Genomic DNA, 18,791 nt, shown 5'->3' with positions numbered 1-18,791 from the left:
CATCCGCTCCGCTCCTCGCTCGCACTCCGCTCCGCTCACTAGCTCTGCTCTACGCACGGACACACTCATACACTTACACACCCAGACCTATAGTGATGCCCGAGCAGTCAAATGTCCGATGGGTTGCCATGGTTTCTGGGAAACAATGGCAGGAAAACGGCCACCCCTTCACCACTCCCTTAATGTGTTCAATCTGGGCTATCGCTAAAATAATCTATCCTTTTATGTGTTTTAGGAAAAAATTTACTACCCCAAGACACATTCAATGATTAGTTATTATGTTGGTTTTTCTTTCATTATATATATACAGTATATATGAATCCCTCTTTGTCCTGGCCTGTTCTCTGCAGGAGGTTCAGTACAGTTCCAACAATTGTGGGATTAGGAACTTAATTGTGCAGAACCTTTTTTTTGTGGTTAGAGGTGCAGTGTGTACATTGGAGGCGGCCACTAGCGGTGATCTGCACTTGCCTGTATTGTGTAATGTGCCAGTCAGTGCTTTCAAAAGGATGTTCTCGTCTACTACAGCATCGGCTAGCCAAGTGATGAATGAGAGAGAACCATGAGTGGTTCTTTGAACTATTAATGAATTGCATTTAGTTATTCAATCTGTAGTGAGAGCCTAGAAACCAACTCAAAAACTAAAGTCATGTAAACATGGATGTATTAAAGAGTACACACCAACATATCATAATCCCCTCCAGTATCTTACTTGATGTCTGCATCCAAGAGAGGGTTAAGCTTCTAGGACGCTTATATATAACACCAGGGTGTGTGTGGATGTGTGGCGCTCCGTCTGTGCAGCGGTTTATGTCTGCCTTCCTAGAAAGGTTCTAGGACACAAATGCCACGTGTGCGTGAAGACGTGTTGATCTCCTGGCCAATGGTTTGTTCTGATGTCTGCTTGCGACAGGGTTAAGCTTCTTGCATCCATAGTATACCGCCACGGTGTTTGGCGCGTTTCATATAAAACATTGCTCATTGTGAGGCTCCGTCACAACTACGGTACTAAAACAGAATCAGAAATAGGTCATGGCCATGGAGTTACCACACCCTGCTCATTACTATGATTCTTAGCTCAAAACACTTTTAACACTTTTAAACACGTTCTCTCTAGAGCCGTTTGTCCACTATAGAAACATGGCGGTACACCATGGAGGACCCGCTCCCCATGTAAATATAAAGGGGTCAAACTAACCAAAACACAACTATTTAAAATTGTATTGGATGATACACTAATTAATACATACTTATGAATGTTGTATTCCATTCCTGCCAAGTCTGTTCAAATAGATACGACTACAATCTACACACTGGACCTTTTAAACCACTCATGTATTGCCTTGGCCCTTGTACTTGGGATCATTGTCCCTGCTGCAAAGTTAAGTAACATTTGACCACACTCCGGTGTGGCAAGCGGACCAAATACTGTCTCTGGCAGTGTCTCTCTGTGTGGTTTCACTCCATCTTTTGATGCTTCTTCCAGTGTTAACAAGATACCCCAGAGCCCGGTGATGAAAAGAATCCACACAGCATGAGCCCGCCGCTGCCATGAGGTCACTGGGAACCATGTCGTTCCCCGAGCCGTTGGCGGCTTTAGGTTTGTTTCACGCACACACAGCGGGACTTTGAATTATTTCTCTATCTTGGTTTCATCAGACCAAAACCTCTCCGCAGTGCCTTGACACGATTCATCTTGAGTTATGATTTTTTTTTCCTGACGTCCCCCTATAAAGACCAGGGCCTATACAGAGCCCTTGATATGGTGGACGGGTGCACCTTCATTTGTCTTTGAGCCACTAACCTCTGTGGCTCCTACAAAGTGATTCCTCTCTGTGACTTCCCAGAGTTGTCTCCTTCTAGTTTCTTTACCTTTAGTTTGAGTTTTGACTTCTAACTTTGTCTACGCAGCGCCTTGGTGATGGGGTTCAACTTTGAATTCCTTACTCTTGACCCAGCAGTGCACATCCAAACATCTTATATTATTTTGTACCATCTTGGGACCTTTCCATGTGTATATTTATTTTACTGAACGCTTGTCCATTGTATTTCACCTCAGTTCATTGGTATTCAGTCTTCGTGTTAAGCCTTTGTGTTCCCTAGGTGACCAATGCCAATGGAAAAGAACGATAACGTCGGAAATATGTTTAATCAGTACAAGCTTAGATTTTCCAGGGCAAAGGGGTTCAATATTTAAGCGAAGAGCAGCTGGAACACTACACTTCAGAGATGGCCAGGCTTCCTTTACCTTTCAAGACTAGCATTATTTATGTATGGTTACCTCATTATGTTGCTATAGGTACACTTGGACTATCTTAATGAAACCGGTATTTAATTTGTTTTCTGAGTTACCCCCTCGGTTCCTATATAGTGCCATAGGATGAGACCTCTGTGAAGAAGGAGGTAATTTGGGATGCATTTGTGCTATCCTCCAAAAGGTGCTTAACAAGAAGAGGAGCTGCATGGTTCTCTATTTAACAAAAAAAAATTACATTACAACTGGTTTCAACATATTTCAGTTTGACTCTGCTGTGAGTTAAGCAATAGACATATAGACCCTTTTTTCTGTGCCTCTGGAGAAAACCATTTGAACACAGAGTTATGCTTCAGTGGTTGCTATAGCACCGCAGGTTCAATAGAAGATATTGAGTAGCTGACCAGTGCTTGAATTGCAGAAGTTGGATGCAAGTGGAGTACAATGTACAGCATTATCAAAAAGAGAGCCAAAGCTGTATCTCCCCCGGGTGGCCAGAATGTAAAGAATAAGGAAACTACTAGGCAGTATCCAAAAGTAACACTTTGCGACTCTCATTTAATTAGAATGTATTCATGCGCTCTCATTTCTTACATAGCACACACCATTTCCCAGCCTCTGCTGCTTCCTACAGTGTATTCACCAACGTTCATGAGAAAGATTTAACGTGGATAAATGTATGGTTAACACGCACATTCACTGTGGTGCACCAAAAGTGTTTTTTTTCTGGTGCAGAAACTGTTTCTTTCCACAAGCCATCACTGCACTGAACACATACAGGCACTGACAGACACACACACACACACACACACACACACACACACACACACACACTACTGCCTTGTGCTTTTTACTCTTTTTTATATATATAAAAAATATATATATATATATAAATATATAAATATATATATATTTATATATAAAAAATGTTTTTTTATATATATTCTTTATATATATGTTGTGTGTATACTTGGATGCTGCTACAATCTCGTTGTACACTGTACAATGACAAATAAAAGGATTCTGATTCTGATCATCACTGAATTAAACAATAATTATAATAGAATAGGCTGTTCTCTGGTAGCACAAATAAATAAATCTTCCCAGTATAATTTGAGTACCTATAGTCTATTTTGTAATGCCTATCATCACATCTGACCAATGATACCCAATGACAGTTAGGTTTAGATCACAGATTGACATTTCATCACAGTTCCAGTCGGTGTCCTCCTCCGGTGTACTCCTAACACTTACTCCTCACACAGAAGGAGTGGGACGATTTCATTCAGAAAGGGTGCTATTAACCTCTTGCACTCATCAATGCTTGAACCTCAGTGGAAGTGGGTTGTTTGCGGATGCAACCCAGACGTTATTGGGGTTAAGGTTACATTGTGTTGACCTGTGTGCTTGCAGACTTGAGACTGTTTGTGTCACTCAGGGTACAAAGACACTGAAGCCTGCAAAACGACTGCAGAGAGGGCCCTCATGCACAAGCAGGCTATCGTACATTATAGCTACAACTATACTCAGGCTTGTTGAGCTGTGGTTCCACTGTTGGTTCCACTGTGTATTGCACGTAAAGTACAACGTACGACGTCTAACTAATGGTGTCCATCAGTTTTTGTCATTTTCATCAATCTCATTGGACTCAGTCTCTAGGCTGGGAAATGCTAGGATGGGCCTTTGTCAATATTTTGTAACTGTCAGATTTGAGATAAAACTGATTTAAACGTCCGAGGTGGTTTGATTTAAAATGTGTACGATTTACAAATATATTTATTATTTTAGTTTATTTTTTATCTGTAGTACATCTATCTACAAATAGCAACAATCCCATGAGTTATATTTTACCCTACACTAGGGTGACCAGACGTCCCCGGTTCCCGGGGACAGTCCCCGTTTTCAGTAACTTGTCCCTGGCTACTGCTGTCCCCAGAAATGTCCCCGGTTTTTACTGTGACTGAAAGATCCGAAATTGGAATAAAGGAAAAAATGAAAAAACGAAAATGTTGACCAAACGACACGTATAGTTGCGCACCCTACTACTCACACAGGCTAAAGCAAGCCTGAACAAGCTCTGCTCAGAGCAGAATTCCCCTCTAGAATGCCCATATTTCTGGTATTTTGATTGGTGGAATAGCTGCGCGGTAGAATATTTTCCCTTCGCGAGAAACGGCTACACATATGCGTTTCTTTCATGGCATTCATGGCATTCAGCCAGTTGGTGGGTCACACCCACTTTTACATGTAAATGACATAGACCTCTGAAGAATAAGTCCCGCCTCCGAGGCTCTGGTTCCCTCGGTCAAATGTCTATGGGAAATAACATGGGGTTTATGAATGATCGTACATAACAAACTCTGTAGGTGGTGAAGAAGTAAAAGCTGTGTCACGTTTTGAACTACACACATTTTCCATCTAGTTTTGACTGGCTTTTTGGATTGTCTGTGCCGTTAAACTAGTATACGATTATAAATGCTATTTTAACGGCACAGACAATCCAAAAAGTCTGTCTAAAGATAAATCGGTGTATGGCATGAGACATGTCCCACCCTCCTCATTAATGTGCTGCCCATGCATACATACAATACATTGGGTTAGGTAAATCAGGTCTAAGGTATTTTGGCCTTCATTTGTAATTTTTGATTTTTAATTTAATTATTTCAAGTTAGGGATGGTTGGTATTTCACTCACATTAAGGGAAAACTGATTCAACCAACTTAAAACCATATATTTTCTAAAACCGTATACCCTCAAGTTGTCATTCAACATGAACTGTGGCATTTTCCATTTAAAAGTCTTCCCCAAATCTTGTGAAAATCATATGGTGTAAGGAGGAGGCCTTAGTTTGGGTGAAGTGTCTCGCTGATCCCTGTTTATTTTAGCTGATTTTATGGATGTTCTTGATCTCAGCTACTTTGATCAGAGAAAAATAACTAATTGTTTATCAATTAATTTGCAATGTAGGAGAAATAGGGTGAGAGAAACTGCTTTATGAATGGTAAGGGCAGTGTCCCCGTTTTAGTTTTTCAAAGACAAAAACACTACATGTTTTGGAGGTTTTTACGCCTCTGAACCGAAAATTTTGTCTCAGAAATCTGGTCACCTTGCCCTATACCTGATATATTGAATTTAGAAGTTCTACTCCAGGCTGGAGTAAAGCCTTTTGTTTACTTACTCGTTACTCCAGGGGCAGAGCGTTCCCTGTGTAGCTGAGTATAAAAAGACGTACATTAGCATACTCTGCAACTAGTGGTACTCTTGCTTTGGTGGAGCTAACTACATGCCCAGTGCCTTCAGCTCCGAAAATACCTTGGTGAATGTATAAGAGAGCAAAGGAAAGACGAGGGGTTGAACCAGGTTATACTGTGGCAAATTTGAGAGGTTTCACAAAGTTTTGAAACAACTCTAGTCGTTGGGCTTGGGCCGCTGGTTGTTATTGAGTGAGTGCTGGCAACACAGCAAGTGGGCAGCATTGCATAGTTCTCTGAACATGGCCCGCCATGTTCAGAGAAAAAAGGGGTTGCAATGCTGCTCTTTGTCTTATTCTTCTGGGTAAATGTTAGCAACTAGCTGAACAGAGGCGGAAATCCTACACATTGTCACATTCAAGCCTGTTTTATGCTTGATTTGATTCAGTGTCGCTAAAGGTCAAATACACACAAACTGAGGGGGCATGTGCACAGTGCACACACACGTTTTGGCCAAGTTCCACATTCTATATTCACGGAATATATCAAAATCCTTGTTCAACTGTTTCTAAACTAAATGACCACCTAACCCAGGTAAATAAACCAATGTGGAATGTATGGATAAATTAGACTACAGGAAGACAAATTGCACGCACACATCCATATCACCACGACAGAGGTTGACGTGTCGCCACATTCAGTTCCTGTGTGTCCAGGACTAAGAGGGTCTCTCGTGGTCCTCAACACCTCAACACTTCAACACCTCCTGGTCAAGAGGGCTCACCAGCGTCTCTTCTTCCTGAGGACCATATTTGGTCTTATAGTGCTGATTTTACTTTGAATTGATTGTGTTAGCTTCTTGTTGACGACGTCCGCTTGACGAGGTAGTTTGGAGTACGCGTTTTAGTTCATCTAAAGTCTAATTTTGATTTTCTTGACCGGACCAATGATTAACACTCCTGAACAACATAGTGTCCGTATTTTGTTTATTTTAGATAATTTTCGATAATAATTGTATAATTTAGAATACATTTAATGGGATCAATGTGGAGTTGTAGGATAATTTAATCCGCCCTTTTAATATACTCTGTTCGCCAAGCTTAGATGTTGTGGTGGAAACAATAGAGGCAGATGTATAACCGGAGTCCATAATTATAATAATTATAATAACAAAAAAGCGGAGGCATTATGCTTTTATTTTCCCATGCTGTTCCTGTTTGTTTTGCTGCCACTATGGCTAGAGACCCTGCAACGATCTAGCATGAAGACTAATGACATTGGTAACCATGGAGGAGGTCCTCAATCACACATCCATCCAGCATAGCAGCTGTACAGTGTCGGTTGCCATGGAAGAGGCTCCTGGTTATGCCGCCACACTGTGAGATGAGCGAACGCTGCCACTTGCATCTGTCTCTTGTTAGAGTCATGCTGTAATCAACGTCTGCCCTACAGTAGTCGGCCTGGACCTACTCGTGGGCCCTGCCGGTCTTAAGGGCACAGCGACCTAGCGAATGATTTACTGTGCACACACTGTGTCGGTTGTCTTTGACGATACTGTTGGGATTCAGAACAAAAAAAACACTGGTATACATCCACACAATCTCACACAAGGACAGAGGTGAAAACACGGACACACCCTTTTGTATTTATTTGTTTTTTTTTAATCATGTATCAATCAAATTGAATCAAGCCCTGTGTGTGGTAGCCATACCGCTACCCATTCGCATCAGGTAGCAGCGACGGCTACGCGTCGGCGCCATCGCATCCGCAGGTGAAAGCGCTCCGAGCTCAAGTGAGAGCGGAGCGGGGCGACGCCGACCGAGTCTCCTCTCCTTCTCCCCGAGTGACACCCAGTGGTGCTGTGCACCTCAGAGGAAGAAAGGGTGGGGGTAGCCCGCAGCAGGATTAATGATGGGGAGACAGAAGGCCGCCTCAGGGCTGGTGAGGGCGGGCGGGTTATAGACTGAGCGGAGGGCGCCTAGGGAAGAGGGCGGAGATTAAAGGAAGCAAAGAGACTAATGTGGTCGGGGTGGAGGGAGATGCAGAGAGGGAGATGTGGGCGCCACCACGAGTTGAAGAAAGGCCAGAGGCAGAGGGAGATGTGTAACGGATCGAGGGCATCAAGGTTAACGTCTTTACTTTGCGGGGAGGGGATAGATGCGGATTGTGGAGGAATATTTGACTGGGACGTGCGTCAGTCTGGCGTCATCAGTCCTCTGACACACGGTTTCCACGCTCCCCTTTGTTTCCCCCTGGCTTGTGACACATTCAGGCCGGTCTCCGCACACTCCTACTCCTCTCTCCTGCTGCTTGCGTAATGATCGGCGAAGGTGTCCCAGGCTCTGTGACTCATGGGCCATGTACGCGTTGCATGTGTCTTAATGAGACAGGGGATATCTGCTCATATCTGCTCATATCTGCTCACAGCGATGTCGAAGCGGAACGGGTCAAAGATGCTTGCACGTAGCAATAAACGAATGTCTTTTGTATACGTATTTTATTTATTTATTTATTATCAGTTTGTGTTTGTTTGGACGTAGCCAAAATCGGTGTTGACCATTTGTTGGATTGAAAAAAAAAAAAATCACATCAAGAGAAAATATTTATAGATACATAGCAACAATGAATTCACTGTGCAATTCTTCAAATTCAGATATTTGTAATCTCAACACACTCACTCTACGAATATAACTTTTTGACATGATTTGGCTGGCACTACTATCCAAAGTGGCATACAGTATTTCTTGTTGTTATTTTTGTTGCCATTGATTTTGTCATTGATGAGCAAGTAGGGGTTAGGTATCTTCACGGATCAAGGATGCATGCCTAACTGATTAACATGTATGTATATTGGGGCCCGAGATATTATTATTCTCCAATTTTCTGCTTAGGTTTGTATTCCTCTACTATGATGCAATGCTAACCCACACAAAGACACCTGGTCTTCTCTTCTCTTCATCTTTACCTGCGCCAAACTGCTACACTGTGTTGGAAGTAGTCGTGTGTGTGTGTGTGTGTGTTTTTTTCTTTTGTGTGTGTGTGTGTGTGTGTTCAGTGTGCATGTGTGAGCGCAAGCCTGTGTGTGTGTGTGTGCGTGCGTGCGTGTTGAGTGTGTGTGTGTGTGTGTGTTTGTGTGTGTGTGTATGCGCGCTCAGTGTGTGTGTGTCTGTGTGTGCAAGCATGTGTGTGTGTGTCTGTGCCGGGGGGCTACCCATCTTTGTCTCATTTATCTGGCTAATCAGTTGCTCTTTTCAGGCTGTCTCCCTCCTGTATCCAGGTCTCATAGTACACTAGCATGTAGCGCTGAGCCAGAGAGCAAGCTCGTGCCAGTCACGACGAGGCCATCTAACGGTCGTCTCTGGCTGCTGGCGCCGGCACCGGAGGGGGCAAGCCGCTCTGGCCCAGTAATTGGGAACACTCTCACTGTGCTTCTCCACCGCATGCACATAAAGTCCTTGTATTTTTAGAAGATTTTGTTTTTTCACCACGGCAAACTGTCACTCTTGTTACCATTTTGTAGTGCGTTTATTAACCACTTATTCCGCCTCACATTTTTCCTGCGCCTGTGCGAGATCTTGATGATGTAACACGTCGTGGGCTCAAGCTGAATATCCTCCGTGGTAACCGAACATGGTTTTATTATTGATGGGGTTGAACATGGTTAGATTGCTGGGGAAGGTGTATTGACCTGCTCCAAACCACCAGACTGTCCACCTTCCACTCTTCCGGGGCTCTCTTCTCATACATTTTCATCCCACCACTACCATGGTAAATGGTCTGCATTTATATAGTGCTTTTTGTAACCAGTGGCCACCCAAAGCGCTTTACAATATTCCCTTATGTTATTGGCATTCACCCATTCATGCACACATTCACACATCTGACCGCAGTTAGGGTTAGGGGCATTGCTCAGGGACACCTCGACACACAGCTAGGAGGAGCCGGGGATCGGACTAGCAACCTTGCAGTTACCAGCCAACCCCGCTCTTCCTCATGAGCTACTGCCGCCACATCATGTCCTTTCATAGAGCCACAAACCTTTCGCTGCTAACCTTAGTCATTTATAAATGTCCCATGTATAGGTCGCTGCTGGAAGAGAGCCCATTAGAATGGGAGAAAGACTTATTTCATAAGATCTGCAAGGATCACATGCTTGAAGGTAGTTGGTCAATGCGTGAGCAGCCCTTCCTCTTCGATTATAATATGGAATCATTTCAACATGATCATTTCAATGAATGAGTTCAGATCATAAGATTTCATATAAAGCTTGTACATTGCAATACCACATTGCAATGGCCACTGCCATTTTGGGAGCATATGGCATTGGAAAGTTATATGGCTATAAACAGATATCTGCATATGAATGAAGAATCTGTAAGCAACGGGACAATATTTTGTATCGGAGGCATTCTGGTTTTGGTTTGTTGTTTTTGACCAATCTTGTTTGCTCAGGCTTTGGTTGCATCTGGGCAAATAGTCAGTGTGAAGTGAAACAATCACAGCTTACCGTGTAAGCTGGCTACTTGTGAAACCATGCCATTGTGGACAGTGTCTATCAACTCCTTCTCAGAGGTGCTAATCTGACTGTAAACAATGTCCGGTGCGCAGAGGCGCAGGTCTTGGCCCAGACATCCGTTATCTGGCTGAACCCCAGTAATACTGATCGTTCTACCCAGAGATAAATCGCCATCAGACAGATAGCTGATGCTTTCCCGGATTGTATTGAAAGTAATGTTTTTTTTGGTCATTGTTTAGTAATTAATCATGAAATTATTTCTCTATTTTACAGGGAGTCATTTTTGTGTTCGAGACTTCCACAGCATTCCCGAAGCAAAACGTGGGAAAACAAACCACAGCTTACGGTATATTTACATTGATTTAGGAATTGACAGCACTGCACCTCTATTTAATCCTCTCAATATGGCCGAGGATTGCCAGCAACAACAATGTTCCCTGCTAAACAAAATGCTTCCGGTATGAAAGTGTGCCCCCCTCTGATGGTGTCTTTCTGGTGTGCCAGGGGCCGCACATCATTGGGTTTAGCTGGTGCTCTGGGATTGGCTCTGACCCGGCGGTGCGCACGGGGAGAGCTCAGCGGCGCGGCTGCGCGCTGTTCCGGAGGTTTGGGATGGGAGCTCTGGGTCTCTCGCCAGCCCGGGCTCCTGTCTCTCCCCGCTCGGGTGGCAGCCTTGTGGGCATGACGGGCTGCTCTCTCAGGGCTTATAGTGGGATCCACCCGGGAGGGGGGGCAGAAGCCTCCCCAGCTGTTGTGGGGTGGCTTCTGCCCTGGCTGGGCTGTGTGATGCGTACCATGGAGGTTCTGATTGGCCCCTGATGGGGCCAATCGCTAAGCAGTGCACTCTGTGGTCGGTTTGTGTGTGGTCCCCGTGGTCCAGCATGGGAGGGTGATGGGGTGGGTGGGGTCGGGGGTGGGGACGGGGTCGTGCTTCGTAGACCCCGGTCTTTCAGGTGTGTATACAATAACGTTCATTACCATGTTCTTATTTCAAGTGATTGACCTCCGTGTCCTTCCCACCCACACCGCCACCGCAGCCGGGTCCATCTCCCCACCCGCTCAGTGAATATTCATGAAGCCCCCTGCCATCGGGGTGCATGCTTTGGTTGCCCATGGTGACACCAGAGACCCGCAGACACTATTCATTGCTCATCATGCCAGGGGTCCAATCGACAAGCTGCCACTGATAACAACATTCCAATATCCTGGATACTGCGCCCTGTGATTCTCACATCACTGTGTCTGGTGTAATACTGTGTGTGTGTGTGTGTGTGTACGTTTGCAGTGTTTGTGTTGTGTTGTCTGTGTGTGTGTGTGTGTGTGTGTGTGTGTGTGTGTACCCTTTTGTTCAGATGTGTGTCTGTGTGTTTGTTCATCCTTGTGTGAGTGTGTGAACCTTTCTATTCCTGCTCATGCGTGCGTGCGTGCGTGCGTGCGTGCGTGCGTGCGTGCGTGCGTGCGTGCGTGCATGCGTGCATGCGCTTGCGTGTGTTAGGAAGGAAGGCTGTATATATTTGTACGGCTCTCGGTGTCCTTGCCATTAGTTGCTTAGAACTAAAATTGCACAACTTTATCCTCTGCCATAACTTCCTTTAATTGATTTTTAATCAGATTTTACCGGCACTAGGAAACTAATACGCCCAAGCATCTGACACTCTCCAAAAGTTTTAATACAAACACCTTGAATCCAAGGTGAAAAACGCGTATTCAAAACTTTGATCTAAACCAAAGATGTGCCAGTATAATGTGTACTACTAGACCAGACAGAGAGAGTTTAATCACCAAGAAATTTTATGTTTTGTTTTTTATATCAATAATTTGCTCTGTTGTTTGTTTGAGCCATTGCACGCCTGTTTTTAAATGCCACCTTGTGGGACTCTGCAGGGGCACATGGTGGAAAGATAAAGCTTAATCCAAAAATCTTTTCATCCTGTGTGAAGAGAGAGACGCCCGGAGGGATGATGGCTGACTTAGGAACAATGCAGCTACACCTCTGATCTCATTTGATTATGCTACTATTTGTGAAGGACCCATGTCGAGGAGCGAGGCTTTTCTTTCCCAATACGAGCAGAGGTTCAGCAGACACACATTATGCATATGCAAAAAGGCCCGATTCCAGTTACTACACTAGGACCACACAATTCGAGAGAGAGCTGTCTTTATTAACAAAGTTAGTGCGTTGGAGTCGACACATTCTGGGAATTGAATTGATTGTAACATTTGGCCTGTGATGAGGCAGTACGTAGATTCACATGAAACACAGAAGATAATGGCATACCATCACACTTTCAAATAAAAAAAAGTACCCACGTTCAAGTGAGATGATAAGAAAAGATTTGACTTAGGGTCTTCTTCAACAGAGGACTAATTGAACGGTCAACCACACAGTTCCGGAAAGTGTCAGCAAAAGGTAAGTTGAGGCATGAGACGAGAGAGAGGAAAAGTTATTTCCAGAGGCAGGCGAGGCAAAATGTTCATGACAGCTAGAAAGGGAGAGGGCTCTGAATTTAAAAAGCCAAGGAGCATCGGGTGTCTTTGATCTCGCCTTTGTTTGACGCTATCATCTCAGGGATTTAAATAATAACGTTGTCTGAGCTCTGAGTAGCTGGGGCGCGGTGCTTACCCTAGGGTTTACCTCCGACCACCCGCCGCACATCTGGACCCACCTGCTCATGAGGAGGAGAGGGGCGTGGTGTGTGTGTTTGAAACCACTATCTTTCCTGCATGCATGGTGCACACAGATAGATCAGTAAGCTGGGAAATGTGGAAATGTACAAGTCTGCATATGTCACTGCTCCAGGCTATATGGAACTCCTGATGTGCCAATATTAAATAAATAAATACATCATTAATCAATGTGTGGGAGGGGGATATGTGTGTGTGTGTGTGTGTGTGTGTGTGTGTGTGTGTGTGTGTGTGTGTGTGTGTGTGTGTGTGTGTGTGTGTGTGTGTGTGTGTGTGTGTGTGTGTGTGTGTGTGTGTGTATGAAATCACAATTGTAGTGATACAGTACTCCAAATCCTGCTCTACATTTTCCTGCCTGCCTAAGTAGAACTAATGTGTGAATTAATTCAAATGTTATTAATGTATACCACAATGTGCCCTGCACCTGAATATCAAGTTAGTTCCCTGATATGTGTGCCTCATTTCTTATATATTTTGTTCTTCTGCTTAATTTATTCATTTAAATCCTTTGGATTTATTCAGATGAGTCAGAATTATTTATTTGCAAACGTTTGTTGGAGTAAAAATAGCGTTTTGACGAGTTGTTTGAATTTGAGACATTTGAGTTACTGCTGGCCAGCAAACGTAGTTGGCGCACCCCAACCATTAATTATTAAATAAGAACGTGGTTAATTGATTGGCTCCAGCATGGCTGATTGCCACTACAAACGTGTGTGTGTGTGTGTGTGTGTGTGTGTGTGTGTGTGTGTGTGTGTGTGTGTGTGTGTGTGTGTGTGTGTGTGTGTGTGTGTGTGTATGTGTATATGTGTGTGTGTGTGTGTGTGTGTGTGTGTAAGAAACTTGGCTCTGAAGCCTTATATGCACAAATTGACAGACTTCCCAGAAACCTTTCACGCACTCATTGATTTTCTATTAAGTGTTTCCTACCGGTTTGCTAAAGACATTATTATATTTTATTAAAAAGCTGCTGACGTTAATTAGTATTCAGGATTTGTGTAATTAAAACCAAACCAATGGTTTGAGGAGAGGATTCTGTTGGTATGTTTGATCAACTGGAAGATATTAGATTTGAGACGTTGTGATCCTAACCTTATTCAAAACAAACTGATTACAGATGAGTTTTTCCAAGTTCAAACATGAAAGTTGTCAACACAACTATATTTGAATAGTAAGCTTGATTGGATCTTCAAAACTAAATACTGGTAAATGATGTTAATCCATTTCTAACACAGTTCATCAAACACAATTATCACGTATGTCCCAATTTCACCTGTTGTGAGGTTGTTTGAATGAAACCTGTGTTTAAGGGTATGTATTGTATCCCTGTGGATCATTTGAGCATTTCTCATACATTTTTTCATTAGGAAATGGAAATGCATTTTGTGTATCCATGCAGAGGGTGGGTTACGTTCACTGCTCGCAGAAGTTTGTTGCCAAAGATAGGCAAATCAAATGTAAGGTTGGATTCAGCTGGTCTAGGCAAAAGGACACTGCTTCAACGCGTGTATATTGTCTTTGTGGAAATCGATGCGTTTCCATCCCCGTCGAAGTTAGCCATCTAATTGCCAACAGCTGACCAAGCAGTGATCATTCTGTTCGGGATGTAAGCGATAACAACAATAGTAATGTGCCGACAAGGCCCTAGAACAGAGCAAGAAAGTCCCATTAAATCATGTCTTTGTTAACCTGATTTTCTTTGTTGTTTTTGTCTTTGTGTGCTCATATATGTTTGGGTTGATGTCTAACAAGATCCTAGTCTATTGCTCAACTACTCTCTGTCTCTCACTCCCCCTCTCCTCTGTCTCTCTCTCCAGACCACCACCTATCTGTCAGAGGTCCAGTTTGCCGTTGAGCCTCCTGAAACCCTTGACCCGCTGTACAAGTTCCATGAAACCATCGCCAAGGTAGAGTCCTGATAGACCATTCCCACCAACATGCCACAACTATGTTATATAGGCAGACAGATGCCTACCTGCATGCCCCACTGACTTAACTCAAAGACAGGCTGTTCTTTACATGTTATATTTGCTGATTTGAATCTCCCTAATCGACAAAATCATCAATCGCTTCAATTTTAATTCTGAGATGTAACTCCAAAAAGATCAATTATAAAATAAATGTAAATTATTCAATTAAAAACAGAACTCTGACTATCCACTTATTACCCTGCTGTATTGGCATACTATTTCTCTATATTTCTTGCCTTCATCATTATTTTAATCATCCTTGCTACTTTCTTCATTTTAGATATATATTCAAATCTGTCTCGGAGGTGAGGCTGTGTGTACCACAAGGTTTCATGCAATGTTTGCATGGATCAGAGTTTTCAAAGAGCTGCATTCCTCAGATATAAAAGGGTTACACATGGTGAATGCAAAAGAATAGCTTTGTGAGACCATCCAGTTAGAGTGGAGGGACCTCTAGGTAGGCAAAAACATCTCAGAGAAAAGCCATCAGAATGGAAGTTATGGCTTCCTCTATTTCAAATTAAATTGTTTTAATTGCTACACACTTTGAAAGTCGTTTTCAACAGGAGATGTGAACCTGTGAGATAGGGACGGTCCCTGGTGGCAATTATTTTGAATGCACCATTTATAAACATTGGGGCCCCTGGAAATAAGGAGACCTTATTACAAAGGAGGACCTGGAGAGACAGAGGTGAGAGGTGAGGGGACATTGGTAAGAGGACACACTGAGGACATCCATTGACACAGAAGTAAAGCCTCATTAACTAGGGCACACAGACTGTGACTTCGTCTATTTTTGTTCAAAGTACAACTTTCTAGCTGCATTTCCCAAGTCTTATTTTCTATCTAACTTCTCTCTCCCTCTCTCCCCCCCCCCTCTCTCTCTCTCTCTCTCTCTCTCTCTTACGCTCTCACTCTCTCCCTTACTTTATCTCTCTCGCTTACTTTATCTCTCTCGCTCTCTTTCTAACGCTCTCGCTCTCTCTCACTCTCTGTCTCTGTCTCTCTTTCTCTCTCTCTCCAATCTCGCTCTTTCTCAGGCTCTCACTCTCTCTCCCTCTCTCTCTCTCTCTCTCTCTCTCTCTCTCTCAGAGGAGTAAGTGTGTATTGTTAGTGTCTGAGCTCAGGGGACCCAGGACTAGTACTGGGTTATGCGCATCCATTTGTCAAATGTGGATTTGGACACAGTTGGAAAGGAGGGGACAAGAGTAGATGTGTTGAAGTTCCGGAGGTTTTTGGAGCCAGATGGCAAAGACAAGCCCCCGTTTTGCCTTATCTCTGCTTTATTTCTCTTCCATTTATTCATGCTTTCACTTTTTTTTCCATCTAACTCGCATTGTACTCCCTGGATACTTTTATCTACGGTCTCTACCCTGCACCCCCTTTTTCTTCTTCTTCATCTCCCTCTTCTTTGTCTTGCATCTACCTCTCTTCTCTTCCTCCTTCCATCTTGGTGAGACTCTTCACTGCCCTGTGGCTTTCTAGTAGCAACGCTTTCAAGTTTATATAAGCCTGTTCAACCCGGTCTGATTTATTATATCGTTATATTATAGTTGCATCGTTTTCGCAACTGCACACATATTTTAGGACCACACTACACAAGAGGATTATTATATAGTCTACAATCTGTGAAGTGAAGAAAATTAGACCCAATGTCCTGAGCTCAATATAACTTAAAATTAGAGCTTTTTGTTATTGGATTTGGATTTTTTACTTCAATTCATTATTAATTCCAATATAAAACAAATAGTATATTCTCCTTTTCCTCATACACACCCATCAGAGTGGTCCACAAAATCGTACCTATTCTCCGATTGGCGGGGGATGGGGAAGTGGGTGGTCGAAACTGACTCGCTCGTTTGGTAACTGTAGGCGGGGTACTTTCAGAAATGCATATCTCACTCAAAAAAGCATGTACGGACTTATTTCAAAGTTGTTGTTGTTGTTTGCGTGTGGCAACACCAGAGACCCAAAACAACGCCCCAAATCCCAGGAAAAGTGTTTTCATAATATGTCCCCTTTAAATACATAGGCCAGATGCCAAATCATCTATCTCATCCTAAGGAGATATTTATATATTTTACTCTCTTTACTCTTACACTGTCAGTGTACACAGTTTTTTAGATGGGGAAGTCTGCATTGTATTGATTGACAGCTATGCTTATAGGATGAAAGAAGCAATGCAGTTCAACGAGAACAGAAAGGGCAGAATGAAAATACAGAAAGTGCATTTATTATTTCTAGCCAACATAGAAGCTTTGCCTTTACTTGAGTTTGGATGAGTTAGACATTTCTCAGTGTTTGGGTCTAAAGAGCCACGAAGCGTCTCCTAAATATCAGTGACCGTTCCTCCTGCCGTTAAAACCTCGGAGGGTGAACATGGCGTAAACAGTGAAGGCCTCTCATCAAAAAGCTTTTCATATGGTTCAAGCAGATGGCAACTCTCTGCGTAGTTAATGCAGCTCACCGCTGTCTCCACATCCCCTTGAACATGTAGGTCAGACACTTAGCGTTCTGGGGTCGTAGTCCGGTTCATAAATATTTATCTCAGGTCAGTCGGAATGGCTTCTGCTGGTCTCCCTTTCTCTGTCTCTGGCGCGGTGTCTGTCTGCAGTTTCCCTGTCTGTCCCTGTCTGTATACCTGTCTGTCTGTATTTTTGACGACAGTTTTCTGCAAGTTTTAAGAAGCTACATTTGCAAGGCAGTGAGCGGGCTCAGGCAGGCGCGGTGTGTAGATGTAACCCCGGTCCCATGCATTCTCATCTCACCATGGAGAACGCCCTGGAAAGAATGATTTTAATGTGCAGATAGTGGCCAAGGGAGAGGGAGGAACTTCCAAGGGAGCAATATCCGTTTCCATGTTTAATGTTGAGAGGGGTTTCCTTAGGCTATTATGAAAATAATGTATAGTTCTTCTCCTGGTGGTGTTCTTCTCGTCTTTGGCCTTTTCTTCTCTCTCCAGGGAGTGTTAACCCGACGTACAAAGTAAGAGATGGAGAAATGTGTTTCGGTAGTGAGGGGATCAAATGCTGTCTGATAGTGCTCAATACTCAAATGCTGTCTGATAGTGTGCAAATACCCTTCTCAACAATTGTATGATATCAGAACTGTACAAGTAACAATACTGTTTGATCCAGAAACTATTTTCAAAATGTTTCATGCTAATATTTTACTTTGCAATCCATATTTGGTTCTTGTTTTCCCCTTATCCTTTTGCTCTTTGCATAATAGTATATGATGTATTTTTTTGTCAAAATATTAGTTTGTTACCAACAATGTAAATAATTCATAGTGATCCCAGATATTTTTTTATTTAGGACCTAACTGATGGCTTTTATTGCAGTAAATACATTTTTCCACTTAATTTATATATTTTATAGTTTATATATATATATATATGTTTTCTGTTCGATAGAGGTGTAGAGAAGGTAAGTATATATGTTATACACTGATAGTTGATGGAAGAGCCAACCTGGAAATAGGTCAAGGTTTATTTTGTAATTATTAATTTATACATTTTCAACCCGTTCCTGACTGGCTACTCTTTTGGAGCAAACAGTGTGAGTCTGAGAGGACCAGAAATTGTCTTTCTGTGTGTGTGTGTGTGTGTGTGTGTGTGTGTGCGTGTGCGTGCGTGTGTGTTGGTTGAGGCATAGAAGACAGATGCGGCATCGCTTCCCTGCACTTTATCTCCGCAGCCAGTCATTCATTCACTCATTCGCCCAGTGTTTATGGCCTAGTTTACAATGCAACCCCCCCCCCCCCCACCCCACCACACAGACACACACACACACACACACACTTGTGCACCTTAATAAGTAACGCTTGGGGCTGACAGCCGCCAAGTCCATTCTACCTGTGACACCCTTCCCTCCAGAGTTGCTATGATGTCGTTGTCGTGCCGACTGTGAAGGCAGTTGGTCCCGCGTCGCCATGGTGACAATCTACTTTATCAACGGGTAACAGGAGGTAGAGTTCCAGAGTGTATTTGTCTGACTTTGTGTGTGTGTGTGTGTGTGTGTGAGTGTGAGTGTGTGTGTGTGTGTGTGTGTGTGAGTGTGTGTGTGTGTGTGTCTGAGTGTGTGTGTGCGCGCGCGCGCCTGTGTGTGGGCGGAAGGGAGGAACCGGGGAGGAAGAGCGACGTGCGTGAGCATGAGACGTGACAAGAGGTGTGCAGG

At 43.4% G+C, this 18,791-nt stretch overlaps 1 protein-coding gene across 1 annotated transcript in view; it reads left to right on the top strand.

Moving 5' to 3' along the window:
- Nucleotides 1-18,791, top strand: part of naaladl2 (N-acetylated alpha-linked acidic dipeptidase like 2) — a gene marked incomplete at its 5' end in the record, with an annotated part of 152,218 nt that overhangs the window by 106,824 nt on the left and 26,603 nt on the right. Inside the window, one exon of the mRNA XM_084473538.1 lies at nt 14,461-14,550. Within this exon, the coding sequence (XP_084329664.1) occupies nt 14,461-14,550 (90 nt within the window). The remainder of the gene's footprint in view (nt 1-14,460; nt 14,551-18,791) is intronic.

Source organism: Micromesistius poutassou, assembly GCF_964030765.1.
Source record: "Micromesistius poutassou genome assembly, chromosome: 9".
NCBI classification, from domain to species: domain Eukaryota; kingdom Metazoa; phylum Chordata; class Actinopteri; order Gadiformes; family Gadidae; genus Micromesistius; species Micromesistius poutassou.
Note: the sequence above shows the minus strand (reverse complement) of the source record. Positions and strands in the feature narration are given on the sequence as shown.